This window comes from Lichenostomus cassidix, chromosome 2 (genome assembly GCF_008360975.1).
Source record: "Lichenostomus cassidix isolate B80296 chromosome 2, HeHo_3.0, whole genome shotgun sequence".
Classification (NCBI taxonomy): Eukaryota; Metazoa; Chordata; class Aves; order Passeriformes; family Meliphagidae; genus Lichenostomus; species Lichenostomus cassidix.
Genome location: NC_139482.1, coordinates 11,232,657 through 11,257,761, shown reverse-complemented (window position 1 = coordinate 11,257,761; position 25,105 = coordinate 11,232,657). Strand labels below are relative to the sequence as shown.

At 35.8% G+C, this 25,105-nt stretch overlaps 1 protein-coding gene across 3 annotated transcripts in view; it reads right to left on the bottom strand.

Annotated features, from left to right (window-relative positions):
- The window catches only part of PFKP (phosphofructokinase, platelet), a 43,458-nt gene that overhangs the window by 1,318 nt on the left and 17,035 nt on the right, over positions 1–25,105 (bottom strand). Inside the window, exons 4-21 of one of the 3 annotated variants that reach the window (XM_085050333.1) lie at positions 24,524–24,713; positions 21,850–22,015; positions 21,134–21,178; positions 20,931–21,039; positions 20,385–20,480; positions 19,580–19,672; positions 19,085–19,210; positions 18,438–18,502; positions 17,668–17,737; positions 14,709–14,855; positions 13,792–13,862; positions 13,255–13,342; positions 12,209–12,361; positions 6,654–6,806; positions 2,942–3,106; positions 1,855–1,916; positions 1,252–1,363; positions 419–518 (exon numbers count right to left, since the gene is read on the bottom strand). In XM_085050333.1, the coding sequence (XP_084906459.1) occupies positions 419–518; positions 1,252–1,363; positions 1,855–1,916; positions 2,942–3,106; positions 6,654–6,806; positions 12,209–12,361; positions 13,255–13,342; positions 13,792–13,862; positions 14,709–14,855; positions 17,668–17,737; positions 18,438–18,502; positions 19,085–19,210; positions 19,580–19,672; positions 20,385–20,480; positions 20,931–21,039; positions 21,134–21,178; positions 21,850–22,015; positions 24,524–24,713 (2,011 nt within the window). The remainder of the gene's footprint in view (positions 1–418; positions 519–1,251; positions 1,364–1,854; positions 1,917–2,941; positions 3,107–6,653; positions 6,807–12,208; positions 12,362–13,254; positions 13,343–13,791; positions 13,863–14,708; positions 14,856–17,667; positions 17,738–18,437; positions 18,503–19,084; positions 19,211–19,579; positions 19,673–20,384; positions 20,481–20,930; positions 21,040–21,133; positions 21,179–21,849; positions 22,016–24,523; positions 24,714–25,105) is intronic. The other 2 variants (XM_085050335.1, XM_085050334.1) reach the window with 2 other exon arrangements.

The window sequence follows — 25,105 nt, the reverse complement described above, 5'->3', positions numbered from 1 at the left end:
AATTAAGCAACAAATGGATTAAATTTTAGCATTCAATTTTAGATTAGATTTTAGGAAACAGTGCTTTACAAAAATTCCCAAAGACATATTACCTGCTTCTGTCTCCCATGAAGGCAGCATGAAACAAGAAAGAACACATGTAACTATACAAGCATCAATGCCTGCATGCATAAAAACCTGCAATCACACTGGCTCTTTTAAGAGGATGATAAAACAGCTATCTGAATTATTGACCTCACTCAAATAGAAATGCTTATACAGCAGGAAGCACAGCAAGGCACTACTGAATAACAAAAACACCAAGAGGGCTTCAAAGAAGTATGCTGACTAACAAACATCCTATGAGAAGCAGAGCAGGCTTACATCCTGATAGACTATCAAAGACAGTAACAAGAGACTGCAGCAAACATTTCTGCACCTTTCCGGTAGGTTTCTTGCAATTTTTTGGAGATCCACTGCATAGCTTTTGCTGAAATTTTCGTCCCAAAATTTCTATCAAATGGCGAAGGTGCTCCACCCTGTGTGAAAATGTAAATTCTGGGTCAGCTTATTTGTGTCTGTTTTATCAGTTACCTCTGCTAATGGCCTCTTATTTCCATTTCCCCCACTAAAAAACAATCCAAAAGCCCCACCACATAAATCAGTCTAAGGTGTTTAAAATTTATGTTCAGCACCTACAAAATTCTCTCAAAACCAATACTACTTCTCACTGAGATAAATGGAGGGGACTGTGCACTTTCCTCCACCTCAGCCTCAGTGATGAGTGTACCCAAATCAGGAACTCCCTTTGCCCACTAACAAGCTGCAATAGTGAGATAAAGCAATGCAGCCAACACAGGCCAAAGGAGTAGCTCACTTCTGTCTCTTCCACAAAACACCCGAATTTTCACAGATTTTCCTCATGAAATCTCTGCCCTTCCAGGGTTCAAGAGCCAGATACACTTATCTGCCCATCCATAATGTATTATAAAGAAAGTATTACAACAATTAAAGACAAATAGTGAAGTTACTCATTAATATAGACAGGAGAAGAATAAAAATGAAAATCATAAAGAATCTAATGCATTTTCTCCTGGTTTTTTTTAAGGGTTTGCAGTAAAATCTAATCCTAAAAAAACCCTTTTGAGTTGCCTACAAACAAAAATCCACACTTTTTTCCTTAATCTTGGGTCAGACTTATTTGAAATGCTTGAATAGTGTACTTTGTGCACACAAAGTTAGTCTTGTCTGTAACTTCAGGGTTTTATTTACCTGCTGCATATGGCCCAAAACATTTTTTCGGCAGTCAAACACTCCTTTTCCTTCTTCAGAATACAGCTGATAAATGAAATCAGTTGTGTAGTTCTCATTGCAGTTCTCATTTCTGTAATAATTAAGGCCACTTACAGTTAGCAAATTCATTGTAAAGCTCTGGATGTCCTTACAGCTATTGAATAAGTGTTTTCCCTTTTCTGGCTTGCACATTTTCATTTGATCACATACACTCACTTCCAAGTAACAGGCTCATGATTTTTAGGACTTTTATAGAAAAGGCCATAGTGTATGTGACACACTACCTTTACTAAGAAAGAGTCTAGAATAAAAGACAAACCTGATGAGAAATTAGACTGAAAATAGGATAAAGTATTAGATTACAGAGCATATATATTTACAGAGAAAGAAGTAAGTTTTGAAGTTGAACTTCTAGACAGCTCCCAGAATTGCCTTTGGAGCAACAGCTTTACTAAAAATCTCATGATAAAGGAATAATGAAGGAATATAGACTTGGACTGTCATTCCAAGTGGCCAAGCAGCCTACCTGGCTGGGAATGCTCAGTATCAGTGATGTCATCTACCACAACTACTTTTACCTACCTCAGCACTAGACCACGCTGGATACTGGTTTTCATTTTTTCAGTCAAGTGTTCCACATTAGCCTAGGAACAACAAAAGTATTTTTAAAGAGCCATACAGAACTCTGAAACAACTTTAATGAGCCTATATTTCCTGAGAACTTGTCTAATATTCCATTCCAAATAAGGCATTATGTGCAAAGTCAAATTATTGAGATTCTTGGAGATTCAGGATAACACACTGTGCAGGGCTATTCATCTCAGGTTAAAACTAGCATCCTTCTCTACATCACAAGTAACAGACTTTATTAACGACTCAAAGGTGGTTTGTATATGCTACACTGGTACAACATCAAGCTTGATATACACAAAAATACATCAATTTCCACAGAACTTCATAGCCTGCCATTACTTCCAGTCCTGCCAACAGCTGAGCAGGAATAAATTCTGATTCATTTCACATCTCTGTGCTTTTCAGGAAATTTCAATCCTTTTAGCTTTGTGTTTGTCCATGACTGCAGCTAGCAGCAACTACCTCAGAAGACACAAAGAAATCCTGACAGTAGACAAGTTCCATATCAGCTTGTGTATGTACTACACCATAATCTGTAATCCTTAAAGCCTGAGGGCTTTATTTTAGTAACACCTTCAGACATGCTCTGAATAGCTGTGGTAACAGAGTCTGTATTTAATAACCTGACATACCGGTCAGTTCCTGTCCTGAACAGCCTTCTAACACAATTCTACCATAATGAAAAAATATTCTTCTCTTGGTTTTGGCTTTATTTTAAAACTACCCAAGTCTGTTCATTTAATTTGAATTTAAATTTCAATCGGAAGACTAAAAATGAAATAATCTAGTAGTGTTTAATAGCTAATACAATAAGTTTTGTCACTGAACTGAACTTGGGTGCTAAGAATAAATGGCTCTATGTTCCTTTATATACTATTATGGCACAAGAACTGGCATGACAAGCGCAGCTTTTAGATCCAACCTCAGCTGTTTTTTTTTTTTCTTTCACGAGCCATCTACTCAAGTGAACACATTATCATCTACGCGTACAACTACTTCAGGCTCTACTTAATAATGAGCACAACATGTTGAATACCTGGAGCTCTCTGATATCAAACTGCTCTTCAAAGATGTAAGCAGCATCAGCTCCTGCTGCCAGGGCCCCCATGTTGGCCAGGTAGCCACAGTAGCCGCCCATGGTCTCGATGATGAACACGCGGCGCTTGGTGCCGCTGGCCGACTGCTTGATGCGGTCACACGTCTGCTCAGAGACACAAGAGGCTGAGTATGCACTAAAACTCCTCATTGGTCACATTTGTGTATGTCATGCAACTTCCTGTCACTTACTAATAACAAAAATAAAGCATTTATAAAAATAAATCTTTAATTCAAAAATGGCATAACCCATGTAACTGTAATAATTACCAAATAAAATATTTCTTATAAATCATATACTGAATACCAGAGTAAAAATAATTTCTTTTCTACTATCAATTCTTAACATCTATTTGCTTCCTGCAAATACCGAAACAAGAATTCATTTTGATTTGTAGTGGCATTAGCAGTTGTGCATCTGTGTTTTCTAACACAGACACAAAGTTATAATTAAGCTTTCTAATGGATTGTGGTATGAATACATTTCTTTAACTCTGTTATTTAAGTTTACTACTTCTTAGCACTGATATTAAAATTCACTACATTCCCATGTATACTGAACTTCTTAAGACCTGAGCATGTATTGCCCAATTACTTTCCAATACTGATTTCCACATAAATATAATTCCTTCAAGCACTACCAGTGCGTATTTTAAAACAATATTGGTTTTTTACTAATAAGCACATACTTACTATAAGAAGACTGCAATCTTCACTTGCACCTTACTCTGACCAGCATATGGAATGCTCTCTACAAGGAGATCTGTTGCTTACATGAAACCAATTAATACCAATATTTATTAGAGCTGCCTAAGAGACGTGGAAAGTAACAAAGACAGAGGCAATCTCCAGTGTGGCAAGACCTAGGAATCTTAGGGAAACAGTAACTCAGGAAAATGCAGAAACCTAGGAACTAGGTTACTATCTGCTCCTAGGTTTTAGTAATACTCAAAAATCAATTTGATAAACTCTATTCCTGGAATGGATTTTTCTAGCATTTGAAGTTATTTTAAAGTTGTTGATTAATGCATCTTCTTTTCAGAAAGCAAGTACAAGAAATAAAGAGATCCTATTTTCTTCTTTGCCTTACAAACAAATAAGTGAATAGTATAGACCACACTTTGTGAGAGGAAGAATTTTGTGAAACTCATTTACTGTCCCAACACCAGTTCTGCTTAGTAAAAATGGAAATGAAAGTACCTGGGAAGTTTGTCATCTTGCAACTTGAATTATGGTTACATTAAAAAATCCCCATGCCTGATTTTCTGAATGAGTAACTGTAGGTACTGTAATATTTGAGGTATTTCTGTTTCCCAGTTTTTAAAACCAGAACCTTCATTCAGCTAACTGAAACTACTACTTCAGGCTGAAATTCAGATTGTGAGCAATATGGTCATTAACACCATGCTTAACAGATCACAGAACAAATAACTAACTGATACATGAGAAAACTTAAAACAATATAAAACTCTTTAATTTCTAACACAATACAGTTTAATGCATTTAAAGACTAAGATCAGTAGTGTATGCACGTATTTAGGTCAAGCTATCAAAAGATACATGTAACTTAATTTATGCATATTTTATTTATGTGCATGTTATGTGCTTACACAAAAAAGTGCAGCATTCACATGGATTTATTCAGACTATGGATACTCTGTTATCCTAAGCAGAAAAGCATCTCCATAACAAGCTATGTCACAAAAGCCTATGATGATTTTCATCTGTTTTTCAAGATTACACTGTTTCATGAAAATTTTGGCAGAATACTGTAGCACTGAACCAATTTTAACTCATTTTTTAAAAGGGTGCCTGAAACTGGACAGGTACTATATACATATATGTATATATATATGTTTTAACTTATGTTGTGAAGAAAATCTTGTCTTTAGACAATAAATAAATACACATGTGAAGATTTCCACCATTTTGAGAGATTTAAAATATTTGTAAACCCCAAGATTTCTAAAAAAAGTCTTCCAGCTGCTGGTAGTAAAATGCAATTTTCTGCCTTTTGAGACTCTCCAAGTACTAAGCAAGGATATAAATCAGTAGTTGCTTGTAGGACTAATCACTTGGAGTCTACTTAGAAGGGTTTCCTATCCTTGACTGTACAAGAGATGGAGTAGAAACTGTCTACTATTCTTGCTTTCTCAGAATGATTGTAACAGAAATACCCAAATATGAAAGTGGCTCAGATGGATTCTAATGAATCATTAATTCATACACTGCAGGTTGGAAAAGCCAAACCTCAAACACCTGGTGCAGGTTTCAGACATCTTAAACAAGGCATGAGGATGCTTTTTGGAATTCCATTACTAGCTGAGCTTTTATATGAACTGATCCAGCTTAAAGGAAAATCCTAATATTCAAAATGTCACCAGATCAACAGTATTCTAGTATTAGCATTAACTAAACATCACACAGACAATAAAACTCAAAAAATTCAACTTCTTTTTTTACTGAGAGCATTACTGAAATCTATACAAACTGTAACTAAAATTAGTACCAAAAACAATTAAATAAGAGGAAGCAGCACTATATGTGATCATCTGTTACCCCACTGTGTTTTCATGTTATCACTTTTAAAGGTGCATCAGTCACAATTAGCAGACTTATCTACTTCTATAAACATCAGGCCAAGGGGGAAACAGCTGAAGGAGTGGTAGAAGTGCCCTTGTCCTGCCCATGAACATGTGCTGCATATTGTGCCCACACCACACCTCGGGACATCTCACCCCAGGAATGCTGCACTGCAGCTCCCAAAGACCAGGCCACCCTGTTTTCTGACACAGCTCTTCCAGTTATCCACTGGAGCTTTTTTACTTTCTCTAGAAGTAACACTGTATAAAGCAGGAAAACAAACCTGCATTTCTCAACCCCCTGGATCTCTAGTCTTTACTGTCCTGGCTAATTACTTTGTAATTAGTTATATGGCTTGCTAATGATAGTTTTCATAAAACTCTGAGCTTGTACGCTTTACTCGTTTGTTTGAATTAAATCTCAGTTTAGTTTCCTTTGCTGTATCTTCAGCAGAGTAAACAGAACTGAAAGAGTTCATGCAACAGCAGTACACCAGGGAAAAAACATGGCAGACTAAAATTGGAATACTGACTGCTCTGACCCTGCACTGTTCAGTCGAACATCAGTGACAGACTTAACTACTTAAACTATACATGCATTTATATGCACTTAATATATGTTAAGCCTAAAGGAGTCTGTGGGATTATTCATGTGTTTAGTGTTAATCATGTACTTAAAATGCTCTACTGCACTGAGCTCAGTCAATAGTTCATCCAATAAATGGGGCATTTATTTATAAAACACATGCTTTCTTCTTTTACCTATGGAATACGTAAGATAAAAATTAAATCAAAGCAAGCAAAATATTTTATTCTCAGTAAAAGCAAATACCCTAAGCACTAATGCAGCAGTCTTGAAAAACAAAAGAGAATACCCAGAAATTAAGGATATAACAAAATACTTTTTCTGAGGTTAATCTTTAATCAGTCCCGGAAAGCCTCTGAACTATTAACCATTAAAAAAACATACAGTAACTGAGTTATTTAGGAAAACCAGATATTTCAAGGTCTTTAGGTATTCTCTTCTTATGCATTCTATCATCTTAACTTTTAAAAGAGATGCAGTCTTACCTCCACAATAGAATTCAAGGCAGTGTCAGCACCAATGCTGAAGTCTGTGCCTGGCATATTGTTGCTAATAGTAGCAGGCAACACACATATAGGAACTTTAAACTCCTCAAAGCTGGAACGAGCCTCGTAGAGCTGCACACAACTTTCAAAGGCCTGAAGCAGTGGTACAAGTGTGAGTGACACATTCCTTGTCTTTGGACTGCTCTGCTATGACTCCTGGCATGTGATGGTAAATGTGGCTGTCCTTTGGCCCAAGTAAATACAATTGGTGAGATTATTTGGGGGTGGAAATATCCTGTACATACCGCAACAGTGCACTGGGGTTGCATTGGCACAATGCTCTTTGAAGAAATGCAGGGGATTAGTACAAGTTAGTACAGACTGAAGGTGAAGTGTGCCCAACAGACAGGTCTGAAGCAGCTGCATAGGAATGGATGGCAAAAGCTAGACTGGAAATCATACCACGAAAAAAGACTGAAAGAACAAAGTCTGACACATGCTAAGGAGCTCAGAAAGTTAACTAGTAAACCCCTGGCAACTTGAAGAAAATGCTTAAAGGAAGATGCTTTTTTAAAAACTATGTTATCCTAGAAAGTCAAGGCACACATCCATTTCCACCAAAAGAAAGGAAAAAAAAGGTTCACCCATGCCTTCAAAGTTTCTACCAACATCACACATCTGCCTCTGCACACACAGCCTGGATATCGGCCCAGAAAAGTCCAGGAAGGGTTCTTTGAAAAGCAGTCATAAGGTCCTTGGAAAGATTCCAAACTCTACAAAATACATAATCCTGTCAAAAGGATTAGGTGTTCCTAGTAGATACCAAAATAAAGGTTAAGATTTTGCAGCTGTTTTAAGTAAACATATGTTACATTATTCCAATTATTTCTAATCTAAACTAATCAGCATCTCTCAAGTGTGGCAATTTTTCAAACTGCCTATGTAATGGCTCTCCACCAGAAAGCCTGATTACATAGTACACTACCTTTTCATCTCTTTCTCCCAGAAAGGACTGATGTTCACAGAAGTCTCATTTTCTTGATTTCTCAAATTGGTTCAGAGAAGCAAACTATTGCAGGTCAAAATTAGATACCTACTGAGGTATCTCCAGAAATATCTATACAGTGACTGATTTGAACAACTTAGAAGAAAATTATGATAAAAAAATTCCCTACCTGTGAGAGTTCTCCTCTCTGGGCTTTTGTCCTAGATAAAGCAGATCCTGTTCAGTGAGAAGACAGGATATTTATGGCCATAGGTGGACAAATGCAAACTGACTTTCTAAAAATCTCTCTCTTCTCATGAGTTTTGTAAACACAACAGCTCAGTGCTATACTTTGAGGCTGAAACACAGCCTAAAAGATTGCACTTTCAGATCCAAGGAGCTGAGAAGCAGTATAGCCACAAATATGGGCGGTTTATTTGGGATTTGGTTTTTTTGAGTGGATGAGACTTCACTTAGGAAATTTCAGTAATTGCCTGGCCCAACTCAGCTCAGTCAGGCTGCTTTGGACTTGTATTTCTACTAAAGGAATAAAGATATAAAAAATAACAGTGGTTTGGTAAAATCACACAACTTCCTGGACATCTGCAAAACATGAGTTTCTCTAAAAGGTTTTGTATTAAGACTTCTGGAAAACCAAGTCAAAGGGAGATTTAGAGCAGTAACTAACATAACTGGGTTAGTCTGCATTCATGGTATGTTAAGATGCAGTTAAGATATGTTTTACTTGCATTAAATATTGCCACTTTATTTGATGCAAGTGATTTCAGCCAACATATCCAATGACTGTACCTTCACCAAGCACGAGCATTAGATGATTATATGCAACAACTTTGTATCACTGTGGCAAAATATGAAAATGTTTTTTAATACATTGTCACTTAATTATAAAGGGTAAACAAGTGATCAATGGTTTTAATAACTGCTATACTATTTTTAAAAAAATAATTACTACAGTAAAATGATAGAGGGATACTGCACTATGTTAACGGTTTAATAATTTCCTACCCTTTTCTTGGATTTGAGTTACTAAAAAGGTTATTGCAATAACCAAGGATGCTTTATAAAAATTCATGCAGTCAAGCAAAGATTACAGTTTGTTGACTTTAAGTTGATCTAAATACAAATGGCCATTGAAGGGGATGGAGTTACTGCCTTTGCTCCACATCAGGACCAAAGGAGATGAAAAATTAACAGGCTGCCTAGTGGCCAGGGCTAATTTTCAGCTTCCTAGTTCAGAGTAATGTGGAGCCACATACGCTACTGGAAGGCTACAGGAGTCTGTTTTGCATGGGACATGTGTAGAGACTGTCTTAGGGCAATCTGACTGTAGTTTTCCTTGCTCCTCAGGGGATGTTTGCTTTTTTTCTCCCCCCCAAAACTAAGTCATCAGTCTGTACCCCATTTTCCTTTGGTGAAAGGAAAAGATAAGACTGTCAAAGAAACCCAACAGTAAGTTTTGGCTTCTCCTTTTTTCAGGTTCCATTTTTCTCATCTAGTTGATACCTTTTCCTTTCATTTCACCATTTAATTCTGTATCTTCTAAATCAAATGAACTTTTTTCCATACTTTGTTGTGGCTTATCCCTCTTCCCAACACCTTCTAGCCTATCAATAGTTTTTCTTTCCAAATCGTATTTTCATTCTTTTAATCTTTTTATGTTCGGTTGCTGGAAGAGTAACATTTAATTTATTCTGCTTAATTACAGCCAAGGTTTCTACTTTTCAGTTCCACCTGCAAGATGTATTGCCAATGTCTCTTTCATCACTATAAAGTAATCCAATTTGCAGTTAAAAATAAATTTCTATCCTTCACGGTTCTGTTTAAAAAAGAAAAAAAACAAAACCCAAACCTAACATTTCGTGGTTGTCACATTCCTGAGGTCTGATATTCAAAATAATATCCTAATCATGTCATTGAATTAGCAACATACTTGAGACTATAGGTATTTTCATTATGGCAGTTATTTTAGTGATGCTTCATTTCATAGAAAATTTGAACATCGTGTTCTTATCCTGCAATCCTAAAATATTTACTTTGTATGCCTACATATTAAGCCTCAAGCATATCTTCTTCAGGTAGAAACATGCAGTTTTCACCAGGTATTCTGTATTAATGTTGTCATTAGCAGTTTTGCTAATATTCTGAAAACTTAAATGAAATTTCAGTTTATCATAAATTAAAAAACCTATTTGAAAAAGAAATCAAATTTGAAGCCCATATTTTAAAACAAAAGTGGAAAAAATGGAACATTTCAAAAGGGTCCCATAATCTATTATAGAGTCTAAATTAGATAATGAGAAATGTACAATCCTCTATCTCTGCCTTTGTGAAGAGCACACTGTCAGCTAATCTCTCATTCAGAAGTTATGTATCTGTTAAGCCTAGTTTTTTATTGCTTTCCTTTTTAAATGCAGAATTTTAATGCATTTTATCTGCAAATGTTTCAGGGTACTATTGACACACCTTGACAAGTTTAAACAACTGACAAGTGTCTGATGATGCCAAACAATAACAAGCCCTCATTATCCAGCACAATTATACTTACCTTACTAGAGGCAGGCAAGATCACACAAGTAAGAACAGTAACACAGAAAAACTAAGTGTGATGACATTGTGGTGTTCAGAAGAGGTTCTACTGCTCTGAGAGCACTGAAAACTACAATGCATTTATTGACTTAACAGTGGTGAAGGGAATAAAAAACTACATATAAACTAGATACAATAATGGATATGCATGTCCACCTCCTGCTTTTGCTTATCACAGTCAATTGTATGACATGTATTGAACTTATCCAGTCACACTTAACAGGGAACACAATTGCTACTGAACCTGATCTGAGCATGACACAAGAATGAAAGGATGCATTTTTGACTGGAAGTTTTTGGTTAATCATGTTCAAACAATCAGAGCAGAAAACTGAAAAGATACCAAGCAGAAATGTTTTCCCAATGCAAAAGCCTGCTCCTTCCCAGAAAAAAAAAAAACAACCCAAATTTAATTTTCCACTAACTCAATCTAAATCTTGCAAAGCCATTACTTTTCACATCTATTCCAGAGAAAAATCTAGGCAAAATAAAATGCAAAACAAAAATAAAGCCATTAGCAAAAAAAATATGCTTTTGAAAAGTTTTCAACTACCACACTGAAAATACAGAAATACAAACATTTTATCTAATGAAGGCAAATGATACCTAGAAACCTAAATAAGAAAAAGCAAACCACAGCAACAAGGAGAGACTGACTGACTACAACATATCCCCTTTGTGTGAAATTACCTATAAAAAGAAGTCAGTTTGGTTAACAAAGCTTATTAAGCTAAGAGAAGAAGGAAAGTAGATGTTATCACAATCATTTTACTCACCTTAGTTTGTGATCAGTCATTTTGGAGGGATATTTTTATTTACCAGAACTGGAAACAACATCAACATTTATAACCCAAGTTGTCTATAAAGAATACATTCAATGAACTTTAGTTAGCTTACAGTCTTGTTCAGGAAACTGGTATTTCCTAACGGAAGAGTTGCTTTTAATGATAAAATTACATTGGTATGGTGGTTTAAAAAAAAAAAATTATGGTAGTGCATTTGAAGTTGGTAGCATTTGAAGAATCCTTGAAATGAAAAAGCTATTATAATCAGAATTTTCAAATACATTTAGGTGATAAGAGAGCTGTCATTTAATTTTCCAAAGCAGCTTGAAACTCTTTTTGCCAAACTGACTATGCTTTCTGTTCAACTGAGGTTAGTATTAGAGAATTGGGAATGGCTGGGGTTGGAAGTGACCTCTGGAGATCATCTTGTCCAACCCTCTGGCAAGGCAGGATCAGCTAAATAAGTGACACAGGAACACATCCAGGTAGGTTTGGATTATCTCCAGAGAAGACTCCACAGCCTCCCTGGGCAGCTTTCTCCAGTGCTCTACCACACTCCAAGTAGAAAAGTTTTTTCCTCCTAAGAGATTTAACATTCAGTTTTTAGTTTATGTTGTATTACTGGATTCGATTTTTTAAAAAATACTTCTTAACATGACTCAACTCTTTTCATTGAATCTTCTATTAGTAGAATAAATGTAGTTCCTACTATTAGAGAAATATGGATCTTACATATTTTCTTAGAGGAGTAAAGACATTACATAACTAAGGATCTCCTTCTCAACAGAACAACTTTCCTTCTGTGTTTCTTGCAGCTGGTATACTGTAACTCTACATACAATAATTGCAGATTTTTTCCTCTCTACAGTGCAAATGATCCTCACGCCTCAGCTTTAGGTTTCTTTCTTCCTTATACAACAGACAGATGCCTTCTTATCTTGCAGCTTAAAAATGTAGAAGTCATTGCAGTTTCAGTAGAAATTTAATGGAAGCATTTGGGATCCTAGACTTTCTGTTTTGTAAACTGGTATAATGAATGTGGCTATATTCAGTAACTACAATTTCCCAGATCCCATTTCCGAAGTTCTGGTCTACAAAAATATCCAGTTGTAGCCAATTGAGTAGGTTTTCAACAAAACTGCTTTGTTAGTATGTGCACACACCAGAGCAAGACTTACATCAGTTATAGTATTCAGAGCAGTATCTGCACCAATGCTGAAATCTGAACCCGGTACATTATTGGATACAGTTGCAGGAACCATAACCATGGGAACACAGAATTCGTCATATTTCTCCCGGGCAGCTGACAATTCCAGAAGTCCAAGGTAAGCCTGTTGGGCACAGGCATTGGGTGAAAAATTAGGATGAATAAATTAAGGGCACAGTTGCGAGTGATAAAATGGGAAGGGCCACAGGGGAAGCCATTTCTACCACAGCACACTTCAGCAAGTCAGAGCACTAAGGAACCACTAAAATCTAATACAGACAAAAAAGAAAGGTTAGAAACAGGCATACTTTTGAAAACAATAAACAGAACTTATGTTCTCTTGAAAATGAATAGTTTAGACACCACAAAGTGCTTTTCAACAAAACAAATGACTTCCCCAATCTTCAGGTACTGTTACTCCTCATTTAAAAATCTTAGTATTCCTGAATTAGGGTCACAGCTAACAGCTTGGACAAATGAGCACATTCTTCTCTGCAAAAAGTAGGCAAAATATTTTCCTGAATCAAAATTTAAAAAATTAATTATTTTTGTAACACAAAGCAAACATAAAATATAGAAAAAAATAAAATACTTGTCCAGCTCCATTACAGATTTTGAAATGCACTACGTGACAGAAGCAGCTTAAATAAGGAACCATAGTGCAATTTACATTAAGAGTCAAGAACTTCTGCAAGTATGTTCTAAGTATTGATACAGTATAGACTGAAACTTGCACTACAGAAGTTACTATTTTAATACAATAAACTATAATGCTATCTCATCTCATTTATCTATTTAGCACAATTGTTTAGCAGTTCTAGTCACTGTCTTGAATGGCAGCTTTCCAGAGAACCACTGACTGACAACACTTACGATGCTAAACACTATTTGTGTTGTGTATCAAATAAAGATACAGCTAAACATGCTTTACATGAAGATTGGGTAAAAATCAAAACAGACTATTAATTTTGTTAGGAATTCTATTCTACTTAGACATAATTAGATATTTCAGTGTACCTCAAATCCACCAATAACCATAAGGGCGTTAATGTTGTTAGTGCGCATCTGTTCAGCGATCTTCTCCAAATATTTTGCAGGAAGAGTACTAAAATTCATTAAACCAAAAGAAAAATCAAAACAATTCACAGACTCTGAAGCAGTAAGAACTAATTACTAAGCTGAAACGATAAACTGAGCAGGCAACACCATGCTTTATGTTTTACATATTTATCCATACAAATATTTCTCCCAGATAAACAATAAGGAATCTTGTCAAGTATACAGAAACTGCAGGTTTGCAATCCTTTAAAGTGCAAGGACCCCAAGAAATTTAAGTTGAGGGCCCAGCTCCTACTCTTCAGAGCTGCTTCAGTACTATAAAGACACCCAAGTTGGAACACAAGGATTTGAACAAAAAACAAACAAAAAAAAAACCCTTATGTACAAAAACTGAGGACTTAAAAACATTGTGGAAAGAAAAGAGTATGGAATCATACAGTGGTTATATAAATCACTACAATTCATCACATCAATTGACAAAAGTAATGATGTTACCGTTTTGTACCAAGAATTGATCCTCCTTGACCAGTCCAGCCTCCAACATCTCCCCAGCTAATTTCCTTTATCTTTGAATAAAAGTAAAAAAGGAGATTTTGTTAAGTGATTAGCTGATTACTTAAGTTGCAGCAAACACCAGGTACTATTTAGTGAAAAGCTGTTGGACACAGACAGCACTAAGACTGAAGGCAGCAAAGAAAGAAAACAGCATCATGAGTTTAACTCCATTTGTATTCAGTTACTACTGATTCCTTTCCAATGCATTTGTTCTTTCTTCTTTCACATCAAGATGAGCCCTGCCTCTTTGTAATTCGATCCTGTTTTCCCAACCTCTCCTACGGAATGCGAAGCACAAAAATCTAAACCTAGGTCTTTCATGTAAGTTTTGAGATCTGTGGCTCCAGTCAGGCATAGAAATTGTTAGTCTTGCATTCAGTTTCTCTTAAGTATACTAACCAAGCTTAACATTTAAAAACAGGGGAATAGAAGAATCTAACTTTTCTAAGGAAAAGAAAAGCTTCCTTCCTCAGTAAGGGCTATTGCAAAGTTCCTTATGGCAAAGGAATACAGGTGCAACAACTGAATGTCCAGAATCAGAGATTATTCTGTTCTACTGTGAACACCTACAATATGCTGTATGTTGACCAAAATTCAAAGGCAAGATTCATCTGTACTGGCTTTGTAGCTCTGCAGCATGCAGTTAGTAACAGTCAGCATATATGACTCTAGAGACTTGAACAGTTGTGAAATACAATTACAACGTAGGTTTTGCATATCTTTATGAAATAAAAGAACTTACAAAACGAGTTTCTCTCAGCACTTATGACAGAGCATACCTTCTAAGAACATGAACAAAGGTTGGTGGTGTGGGATGGGGTACACAGCACTTGGTAATGCACACATGTGATACTGACCTTCCCTCTAGCGAATCCTTCAAAACCATCAATGACAGCAAATATTTTGTGACCTTCAGTAATGCCAACTCTCACTGCAGCCCTCACTGCGGCATTCATTCCAGCTGCAGGGGCACCAACATTTAGAACTGCCACATTAAAATTAGTCTGTAAGATAAAGGTAATATTAATAAGGACTTTCATTTCTACACCGTGGTTAATTTGTACATCATATGCAGTTGCTAAACACTGGAATGCAGGAAATAAAATTTCAGAGCCTCTAAACATGATGAAAATGTAAAGTTAACTAAAAGGTGCAGACACATTTCCTCACTTGCAGAATAACAAAGAGACAAGCAGTTTTTTAAAAAAGAATGTCTGTTTTTAAATAAGACTTTACCATATTTCCATTTGGTTTTCAAGTTAAGTTGTTCAGGTTTTTGTATTCTAGCCCAAGTTCAAGAAACATAAAAAAGAATGACAGAATGACTGGGTTGCTCAGAGCTGCACCCAACCTGGCCAGTGCTATTTCAACCAGCTTCACGTTACTGAACAGTGATTTTTTTTTTTTTTTGCAAGCACAGCAACAATAGCAAAAAAAAAAGGAAAAAAAAAAAAAAAGTAGGAACTGATTATAGCACCACAGCACTTATATATGTACTATCAGCACAATGCAGGGTAGAACACGCAAGTGTTAAAATTAAGCTATTGGCCAGTTTTTTCAAGCAGTTGACAATACAGTAGCAGTGAGGAGCACTCAGCATCTTTCCCAACACCACAAATTTTCAGATTATGGCAGTTTCTAAAACATTTCTTAAGGACTCAAAATAACTGCTCATATACAATGTCTCCCCAGGATTAATGAGTATCCCAGTAAGTGGCTGATCTACCCAAACTGAAAAGTCTGAAAAATAAAAAAAAAACCTGTAACATGATATAATAAATATTTTGGTATATAAACCAAGAGTGCAACTGGGTGTAAAATGCCAGTAAGCACCTTTGATTATATCTTAACCACTATGCATGAAATGACGATCTGTGTATGACACACTCCTTGAAATGGAATTCTTATTTCCAGATGAATCACAGGCTACTCTCTGTGATTAAGAGACTGTCAGGTAGTATAAATTAATACAGTTTCACTGACATCAATCAGAGTTGATTTACAAGAGATATAAATATAATGAATGACCAAAACACAGAAATGACACTGCTATTCATTAATTTTAATTTTTACAGTTTTGAAATTAATACTCAGAGCAAAATATAAGAACTTAAACTTTACATGCCTGAACCTTCTGGAAAAATTTAACTACTCTAGATGAATTTAGCAAAGTCAATTTAGATGACAAAAAAGTAGCAAGAAAAATTGACAGCCTGAGCTCATACATATTGTCAGCAAGATGACCCTAAACTGTTTACAGCTATTGACAAGACACAACTGTAACAATTTGGTACTGCAGAAGAGGAAGAAGTTATTTAGCTGTATTCTGAAAGATGAGAACATAAACAAACAAAAAAAAAAAAGTGAACAGCTGTTAAGTAATGATTATGGAATCTCATCTGACCAAAAACAAAACAAGCAAACAAAAACGAACTAAAAAACCCCAAACCAACAATGACCCCCCAAAAAATCCACAAAGAGACACAAACTAGAATATATGTTGTTTCCTTTTTTTGGCTCTGATACAATCAAAGGATTGCAGAAAAATGTGATGGAATTACAAGCAGCAAAATATAATGTGTGCAGAAGGCACTGCCGAAGCAGAGCATTCAGCTGGCTCTCCTGATCGGATCAGCTTAGCTCCTTCCTCAATTTCGTGACATGCAAATTTCATCTACAATTTAATTCCCATTCAACCTCTTTTATTGAAGGCATACAGATTCTGTTAGTGTGGTCAAATCCAAGTAGTTAATAATTACACATGGCCTACATTTCCTTCTAATGCCATTTATCACAGATGTTATGACAAAAGTAGTTTTAAAAAAATACAAAAGACCAGTGCTAACAGTCCTGGTTTACATTGGTGTTTAAAAAAACCCCACCATCCGAACACCTGATCTGGCAAAGAAAATGTTAAATATCCACCTAAAAAATCCTGAATTCCTTGTTCTCTTGAAGGTCAATCTTAGGTCCTTACTGTAGTGTCAATGCAATTTTGCTCTTTAACAATATTGAGATGCTACCAGTAACCATTTCTCAAATATTCATTTGGGAAAAAGATTTCTAAAAAATGTAACAGCAACATCATTATGTATGTATGTAAATGCTCAAAACCCACAATTAAAAGAGGAATTAACAAGTGAGATGACATACCTACCAGCTATGATCAAACACAGAACTAATACGTAAACTTGTAATAAAAACAAAAAAATTCCCATCTAAAATTTGTTTGCACACAAAATTTAGTGTCTACCTCCTAATAAATCCAAATTTCCTCTCATACAAAACTTAAAAACTACAAAGAACTAAATGTACCTTACTGTATTATGCACAGTGACTTGCTGTATCAGGTAAAGGTGATACATCTGTCCTCAATATTGCTTCTGATGAATTCCTGGACTTGCCCTTGCTCTTGGAGTGGTTTTACCCTCCAAAAGGAAGGGTTAAAATTCTTTTAATATTGCATTTTCCGTAATCTCAAGATTTCAGTCTTAATCATGATCTGAAACACCACGATTCCTTCTCTCCATGGTGAGGAACAGAAGTCAAAACAGTAACTAACCAGGGCCAGACACTGTAACAATTGGGACCAGACATACATCCACAACAGAAAGAAACTGTCTACGTAGGAATTTTTTAGTTACAATGGTATTTTACTTTAAAAAAAATGTTACTTATTATTAGAATAAACTAGTCTGCTGCAAGCATCTTTATAATATTTAATTTTATAAAACTACCCCATAATATAGGCTTGAAGGGAGTTATTAATGTAGCCCAAAAGCAGACATGCATTGCACACTCAACAAACTCCCTTACCTTTGGAAGTTCGGCATCTGGTCTTTTGTGCGACAGCAATTTGTATGTGTTAAGGTTGTTTTCAAAGCTCCTAAACAAATAAGTAAGTCAGATAAGCAAATAAAATAGTAAAATTTTAAACTCACAGTTATTTTAAAGGAACATTCAAATTTTTCAGGAACCTTAAAAAACTGGTATGAAATATTAACACCAGTGTTATTACAAATGCAAAACATGGGAACAAACTGGAAATGAGAGAACAATGAAAAATATTCATTATTTTAAGATAAAGAGTCATAAAACAACTATGTAGCTAACAAACTAGTTTTCTAGACTGGGGAGAAAGCATTTTATTATCAAATGACTTGAAACAGAAACCACTCTCCTGACAAGAGTGAAGAATACCTCCTCCAACATTACTGCTGGAAGACTACCAACTACTTACAAGCAAGCTCATAGGACTGGCATCAAAATCTTGAATAAACAAACTTATAGTTGCCACCAGTCAGCTCATAGAGCACAGAAGCTCTTTGCTTTGTGACCAGTTAGCCTAGGAACTGTTACTAGTCTGACACAGCAGTGAATTACAGTCTGCTTTGTTTTGCACATTTTTATTCAGGTAAGAATTTCAATTGCTCTATTTAAGCAGCTCTTCTGTCTCCTCTCATCCTCAAACCCATAAAACCATACAGTTAGTAAGATATTTAAAATAAAATGTCACAAGCCAGCATAACAGCAAAGCAACTCAGTTTTTCTGTAGCAAATAAAGTTACATAAGCTATTGGTCATACCTTCCACGAAGCCTCACAGCCTCAAGAAATCGTCCCTCATCCATGGCTTTCTGGACTTCTTGAGTCTTGAAAAAAGAGTTGATTACTCAGTGGGTTTTAAAAACACAGTAAGTTGACTATTTAATACATTTCACATATTAATATATTTCCACAGTGAAAAAAGAAATACTGACAATTCCTCAATTTACGAGCTCCCTCCTCTCACAGGATAAATTACAGAGTACAGGAGAATAAAATAGAAACAAATACCTAAAGCCTTCATGGGACAAAGAAATCACTGCTATTCATTCTGCATTTTCTTTTTCCAGTTTAAACAGAGCAGTTTTAGTGCAGAAACCTGACTTTTGTATGACATGTAAATGGATGCAAGCATCTGAAGAATTTGTTGTAACAATAAAACCAGAAGATCGGAGATGAAATTTTAAAATTTTAAAACAAATTAAAAATATTTGTATTTCTTGTTCCTTGATAGTTTGCAAATAAATAGTTAACACATAGAAAACATACACGAACTTCATTATTCATTCCCAAACATGGAAAAGTGCTGCACATATTCCATCAATGTCCTAATGAGAACAGCCAATTATTTTACATAGTAGTCTGTTGCAGTAAATAAGTAACAAACTGGCTTTTTGCCAGAACCTCACCATCTGCACACACTCCATCAGAGGCAGACGGACAGCCTGGTTTCCAGTCAGGGACACAACACAGGCAGGGGTAGATGGAGTAGCTTCTAACAGGGCAAGCACAGCTTCCACACCCATACGACTAGCCTGGAAATAGAGAATCTTTCAGTGTTCAAACAAACACTTAAAAGCACAAGGCTTCCAATCACAGAAATGGTCCTGATTTCTCTGTAAATCAAGCTGAAATCAATTACTCCTTGGTAAGGTGAAAATGCTGTGGGCTCTTTATACCCATAAATATGGGTAAACATACGATTAAGCTTCACATTTTAATCCTAATATAGATTCCTTTACACAAAATGCTTCACTACTCTGATTTTGAGCTATTCAGTTAATGCGAGATTACAGTTTGATTTGTCAAATTAATCAGGTAAAGAACCATCCCACCCCCAAATAAGGAATCAAAATGCAGTTGCACTATGTGGTGCCATGAGCAATTATTTTGGGAATACTTACAAGAATTCTGTCAAAAGCTGAAGGGGTTCCACCTCTTTGCACATGACCCAGGATGGTTACTCGGGTGTCAAAACCAAGGCGCTGAACCACAAGCTGCACACAATATCAAAATACAGAGGGTTTATCATTATCACTACTTTATATACACATTAGCATTGTGTACACACACTACTTGGTGCTAAATGTTATTTAAAGTAATTGCAATTCTGAATAGTTAAACATTTCTCTAAACTGACAGCTATGGAAAACAGAACTTCCTAGTCAGAGGACAAATAAATCCCAGGTAAAGCCAAAGTATCATAGCTCCTTTCTACCAATGACTATTTCCCAATCTGTTTTAAGAACCCCTTTAAAAAAAAAAGCAGAAACATTTCAGCTTAAAAGTTTTCTTACACCAATGAAATTTTTAGCAAAGCAACCATTTGGACAAGACTTTGTCCAAAACACACAGTATTAGTCAACTGTGAGACAGACCAGTATTAAAATTTTACAAGACATACAAAGTAAAATAGGATTACAAATACTGATATGGGTTGATTTCAAACTATCAATTAAGGCACTCATGAAGCAGATGCTTTTGAACTGCTGTGTTGTTGTACAAGGAGAACAGGTTTTAATTAATTGCCACTGCAAACACTGTCCTTTAATTTTACTGTGGAATTTAGATAATGAAGCATAAGCATAAAATACAACTGTGTGATAAGCCACCTTACAGGAACAGATTTACTCTACAGAAATGTTACTGTTAACAATAAGCCCAGTCTTATGAACAGAAATCACGTATCATCGGGATGCTGACACTTACATCCTTAACTTTCTCTGATGTTATAGGTTTGTTGTGACAATCAATAGCTCCTTCAGCTACAATGATAATATTCAGCCTTTTCTTTCGTGCACGATTCTGTAACAAAAGTAAAAGCACATTCACGTAGTTAAAAAAAACCCCAAAAGGCATTTACAGCATAATTTTATAATCAATTGCTCCATATTAAGCACTAGGATTTGAGGAATCATTTCTTGTATTTGATCACTCATATGTCAAGTGTTCTCACATCTTTTATTTTCATACATGTCTTTTCATTGATGAAGTAACATGTCTTACATCAAATTACTGAGGAAATGCATACATATTGCTTTTATAGGTACAATTTTATGCAACTCCCAGACTGGGTCATACGATTCCTCAAAAGAATTGTGGAGTGCAGGAGAACAAATACTCAAGACCACACAAAACTTTATGAGACACCAAAACCAAAGACTTGCTTAAAGTCTTGATCACGTTTTGTAATCACTGCTTTAAATTAAACATCTGCAAAGACATTGGGGAATCTCAAACACATTAATACATTACCTCTGAAAGCTTAACACACATTGTATCTTCCCAGCCTTCTTCTGGTGGGTATTCAGGAATAAATACCCAATCTGCACCACAGGCTAAGGCACTAACCAGAGCTAGATACCTAATAAAGAGAAAAAATGATTAGAATTTTATGGTTCAGATTTCTTCCATAATTATATGTGTATGAGACACAAAATGCTGAAGACAATACATACCCACAGTGTCGCCCCATAACCTCCAGAACAAATGTCCTCTGATGGCTGTAAAAATAAGAAAACAAATTACTGAACCAAATATCAGGAAACAGCTTGTGTTTACCATGCTTACTGAACACAGAATTCCTTAGAAAAACATTAGGAAAACAAAACTACAGTAACAATTAACAATATATTTAAAATTAAGTATCTTCCAATGCATAATTCATTTTCAATACTTTCCTCCAAAATATGTATGGGCAGCTACAAGAGAAGATGTGACCCTTTACTGGAAATGTAAATGATGCAAATCCATAGCTACGAACTGTAATGATACAGCTGTATTAAAAAAAAAAAATCATTCAACTGCTTAATTTTTACTGAAATAAAGCTTATATAAAACAGATGCTATTTTGTACTCTTCATGGTGTGCCTGGATCTTCTCTTACAGACTATGTCTGTGAAAAACTAAAAACATTAAAAACCAAGTCTGCCCCAAGGCTGATGCAGTCTCTATAATCACAGGCTTCAAGTGCTGCCATGACAGGAATGATGAAAAAGTGGTAACTAAGAAAAAAAGAAACCAAGACACTTGAAAGATGCAGTCAAAAAAATCTTTTACTTCCACTCTAGAAATATTACAAATTCCACTTACCTAACCTCTATTTAAAATAAACTAAATAAAAGCATAAACATCCGTGTATTTGTTATCAGTGTCTATAATATGCTCAGTTTACCTTTGAGCAGTGGTCATGATGGCATCCACAACTTCAATTATTCTGTGCAGAGCTGAGTCAGTACCTATGGTCATATCAGTGCCACAGAAGTCATTGTCTATGGATCCAACCATTCCCACAATGTTAAGGTAAGCATATTTCTTAACGGCCTCTGCATCGATCTTTCCTGTAACAAAGTATTCAGAGAAAGAACTGTAAGACTATTTAAAAAAACACTTTTGACATATTGCTTGGGTGCTCTACTTCTATAAATTAAACATATCCAAACATTAAATAATGTTTAGATATTTTAGGTAACAAGGTTAGTCAAAACCACAAACAAAAGCCAATCAGACATCCAAACAAAAGAATCCTGCATAGACCTCCTTACAGTAAGGAAGGAAATAAGAGCTTTTCAGTCCATCTCAAAGCATCAAATAATTACCAAGTTTTGTAACCAACCTTAAAATTGATGGTTTCAACTTAAAACAGTATCATTCAAATTGTAGTCTCAGTGTGTAACATGCAATGAAGAAACAAAAGGATACAAACTGGATGTGATTATGGGCATATGTAAACAATTAAAAACCAGCATCCACCTTTTGAAGACTTGTCTTTTGGAACACTGAAAGGCTCTGATTTCATGATTAATAAGCAAACAGAACAGAAAAGCTCCTATTCTAAGTCTTAGCAGTGTCTCTCAAGACATCAATGAAAATGCTGCATCATCCAAGAGTTCTAAAGGCTCTCCAGGATGAATCACCTTAGCTGCTTAAGCACTTAAAACTACCTTAGTATCTGTGGATGGGATGGTAGTAAATATAATGCCAAGATTTTAATATGAGATTCAGGAACTATGTATCAGTGTATTTAATGTCTACATTACAGAAAAACAGTACAACCATAATGAAAAATATAACTAATGTCCATGAAGATAAATAGAACATTGTGAAGAAGAATCAAAATGTTTTCTATGAATGTATACCATGCATTACAAACCTTTTCTAGAGTTCCAAATGTGATTTAATACATAAATAAGGGCTATCTACTCGACATATTTTACTTAGATTTCTAAAAAGCCATTGACAAAGTCTTTTGCCAAAGGATTTTGAGGAAACTAAGCAGTCACTGTATAAGACAGAAGGTTTTTCATAGAGTAAATAATGTGAAACAGAGGGTAAAAAATATGAGACCAAGGGCAATAGTAAATGCAAATTCTTGTATCTTAGGAAGTAACCAATGGAGCTCTACATGGATCTGTGCTGTTCAACACACTCAGCAATAACCTAGAAAAGGGAATGAGCAGCAAAGTGCCAAAGTTTACTGATCAAACTGAATTATTTGGGATCTAAACATATGGAGTGTCTGAGAAGAAATGAAGAAGACTAGCAAGACACAGTGAGCAGTAAAGTATCAGATGGAATTCATTGCAGATAAATGTAAACTAAGACACATGAAAAAATGTACCCTAATATCACAAACAAAATAACACTTATTTCCAGCACAATATAATAATGCTGTTTCCATTAATAAATCAGCTTCAATGCTCAATAGCAGTAAAAAAAAAAATCAAAATATTAGAAAATATTAGGAAAAGAATAGAGAACAAAACAAAGATCATTATACTACTGTGTAGATCCATGGTTTGCCCTCATCTTGAATACTGGGTGCAGTTGTGGTCCTCCCCACCTCAAAACAGGGTAGAACTGGAAAAGGTTCAGAGAAGGGCAACAAAGATGATCAAAGATATAGAACTTACATACAAGGAACAACTAAGCAAACTAGGACTCTTCCATCTAGAAAAAGAGATGATGAAGGGAAAATAAGACAGCTGTAAAATCTCAAGCGGCATGCAGAGAGGAAGCATGATTGATCATTCACCATTTATTCTGACACAAAAACTATGGACATCAAATGATCTAGAAGCCAGTATGATCAAAATAAATAGAAGAAGATTCTTCACAATCTTCATTATTCAGTGAAGCTGCAGAACTCCTTGCTACACAATGTTTTCAGCAAAACTGTACGTTTTCAAGTAGACTGTATACGTTCATGGAAGAGAAATTCATTAAGGACTGCTAACAGCATCTGGTTCAGGAAGTCCTGAAGACAGAAATGGATGGAACCCATCGGAGTATTTATGTATTATGAGTAGCACATAACATCAACACAACATTATTTTACTCTTTTACTCTTCCCTATGCATTCTCATGGATGTTGTCAAAGACAACTACTGGGCTGACCGGACTTTTATCGACAGCCACATAATGTTCTGATCTCAAACAAATAGTGACATACAGGCAGGAAAGCATCATAATTTAATAACATACCAATGTGTAGCTTGTTGTAGGAGAGGAATTACCACCTCAGTTGGGATATGAGGGCATAGGGCTTTTGAAGCAGAAGGTAAGAAGTTCAGATCCTGAAAATTACTCATAATAGAGGAAAAAAATGCCACACAGACTGTTGCCAGTAACTTATTTGGCCTTTTTTGGACCTTTTTGATATGCATGAGAGGATGTTCGGAAACCAGAAGCTACTGTTTTATGAAGAACCACATGACTTCCTAGAACGAATGCAATTGATTTTTGAACCTCAGAAACAGCCTCTGGATACAGTTTGCATAGCTATGGCGAGGCTCCGTAACTTCCCTGCAGAGTGGAGTGGGAGTTCAGAGGGTCTCAGGCAAACTCACCATTCCGTGCCAGCTCTTCCAGCAGGCCGCTCCACTCCTCCCTGAAGAGGTTGGCGCCGGTCAAGCTGCCGTCGCCGCCGATCACGCACAGGTTGGTGATCTTTCTCTGCACCAGGTTGAAGGCAGCCTGCAGGCGGCCCTCCCGCGTGCGGAACGCCTTGCAGCGCGCGCTGCCGATCACTGTGCCTCCCTGGGAAAGGGAAGAGCAGTTTGACTAAATCATCCAGCGTATTACTGTGTGGTTTTATATTTTTTAATTTTACAGCGAGTAAAGTTAGCGATAAAAAATTATCAAACCTGTGGGAGTTTATGTTCAAGAGCAGATACACACAGGAGAAAAACAAAAAAAGCCACTCAAAATTGACTGACAAAGAGCTACTCTGGAAGGAAAATGTTAAATTACACAGGATTTATTTTAGCATTATTATAATAAATAGATTAATTGTTACTTTTATGTAACAATACGAGAATAAAAGTGATATTCTAAGCAGTTATGTGTTTAGATGAATTTGCCTCAGTGTGGTATTTTTCCCAATACCATGAAATACATAAACAAGTAATAGAAAAAATATATCCCTGAAA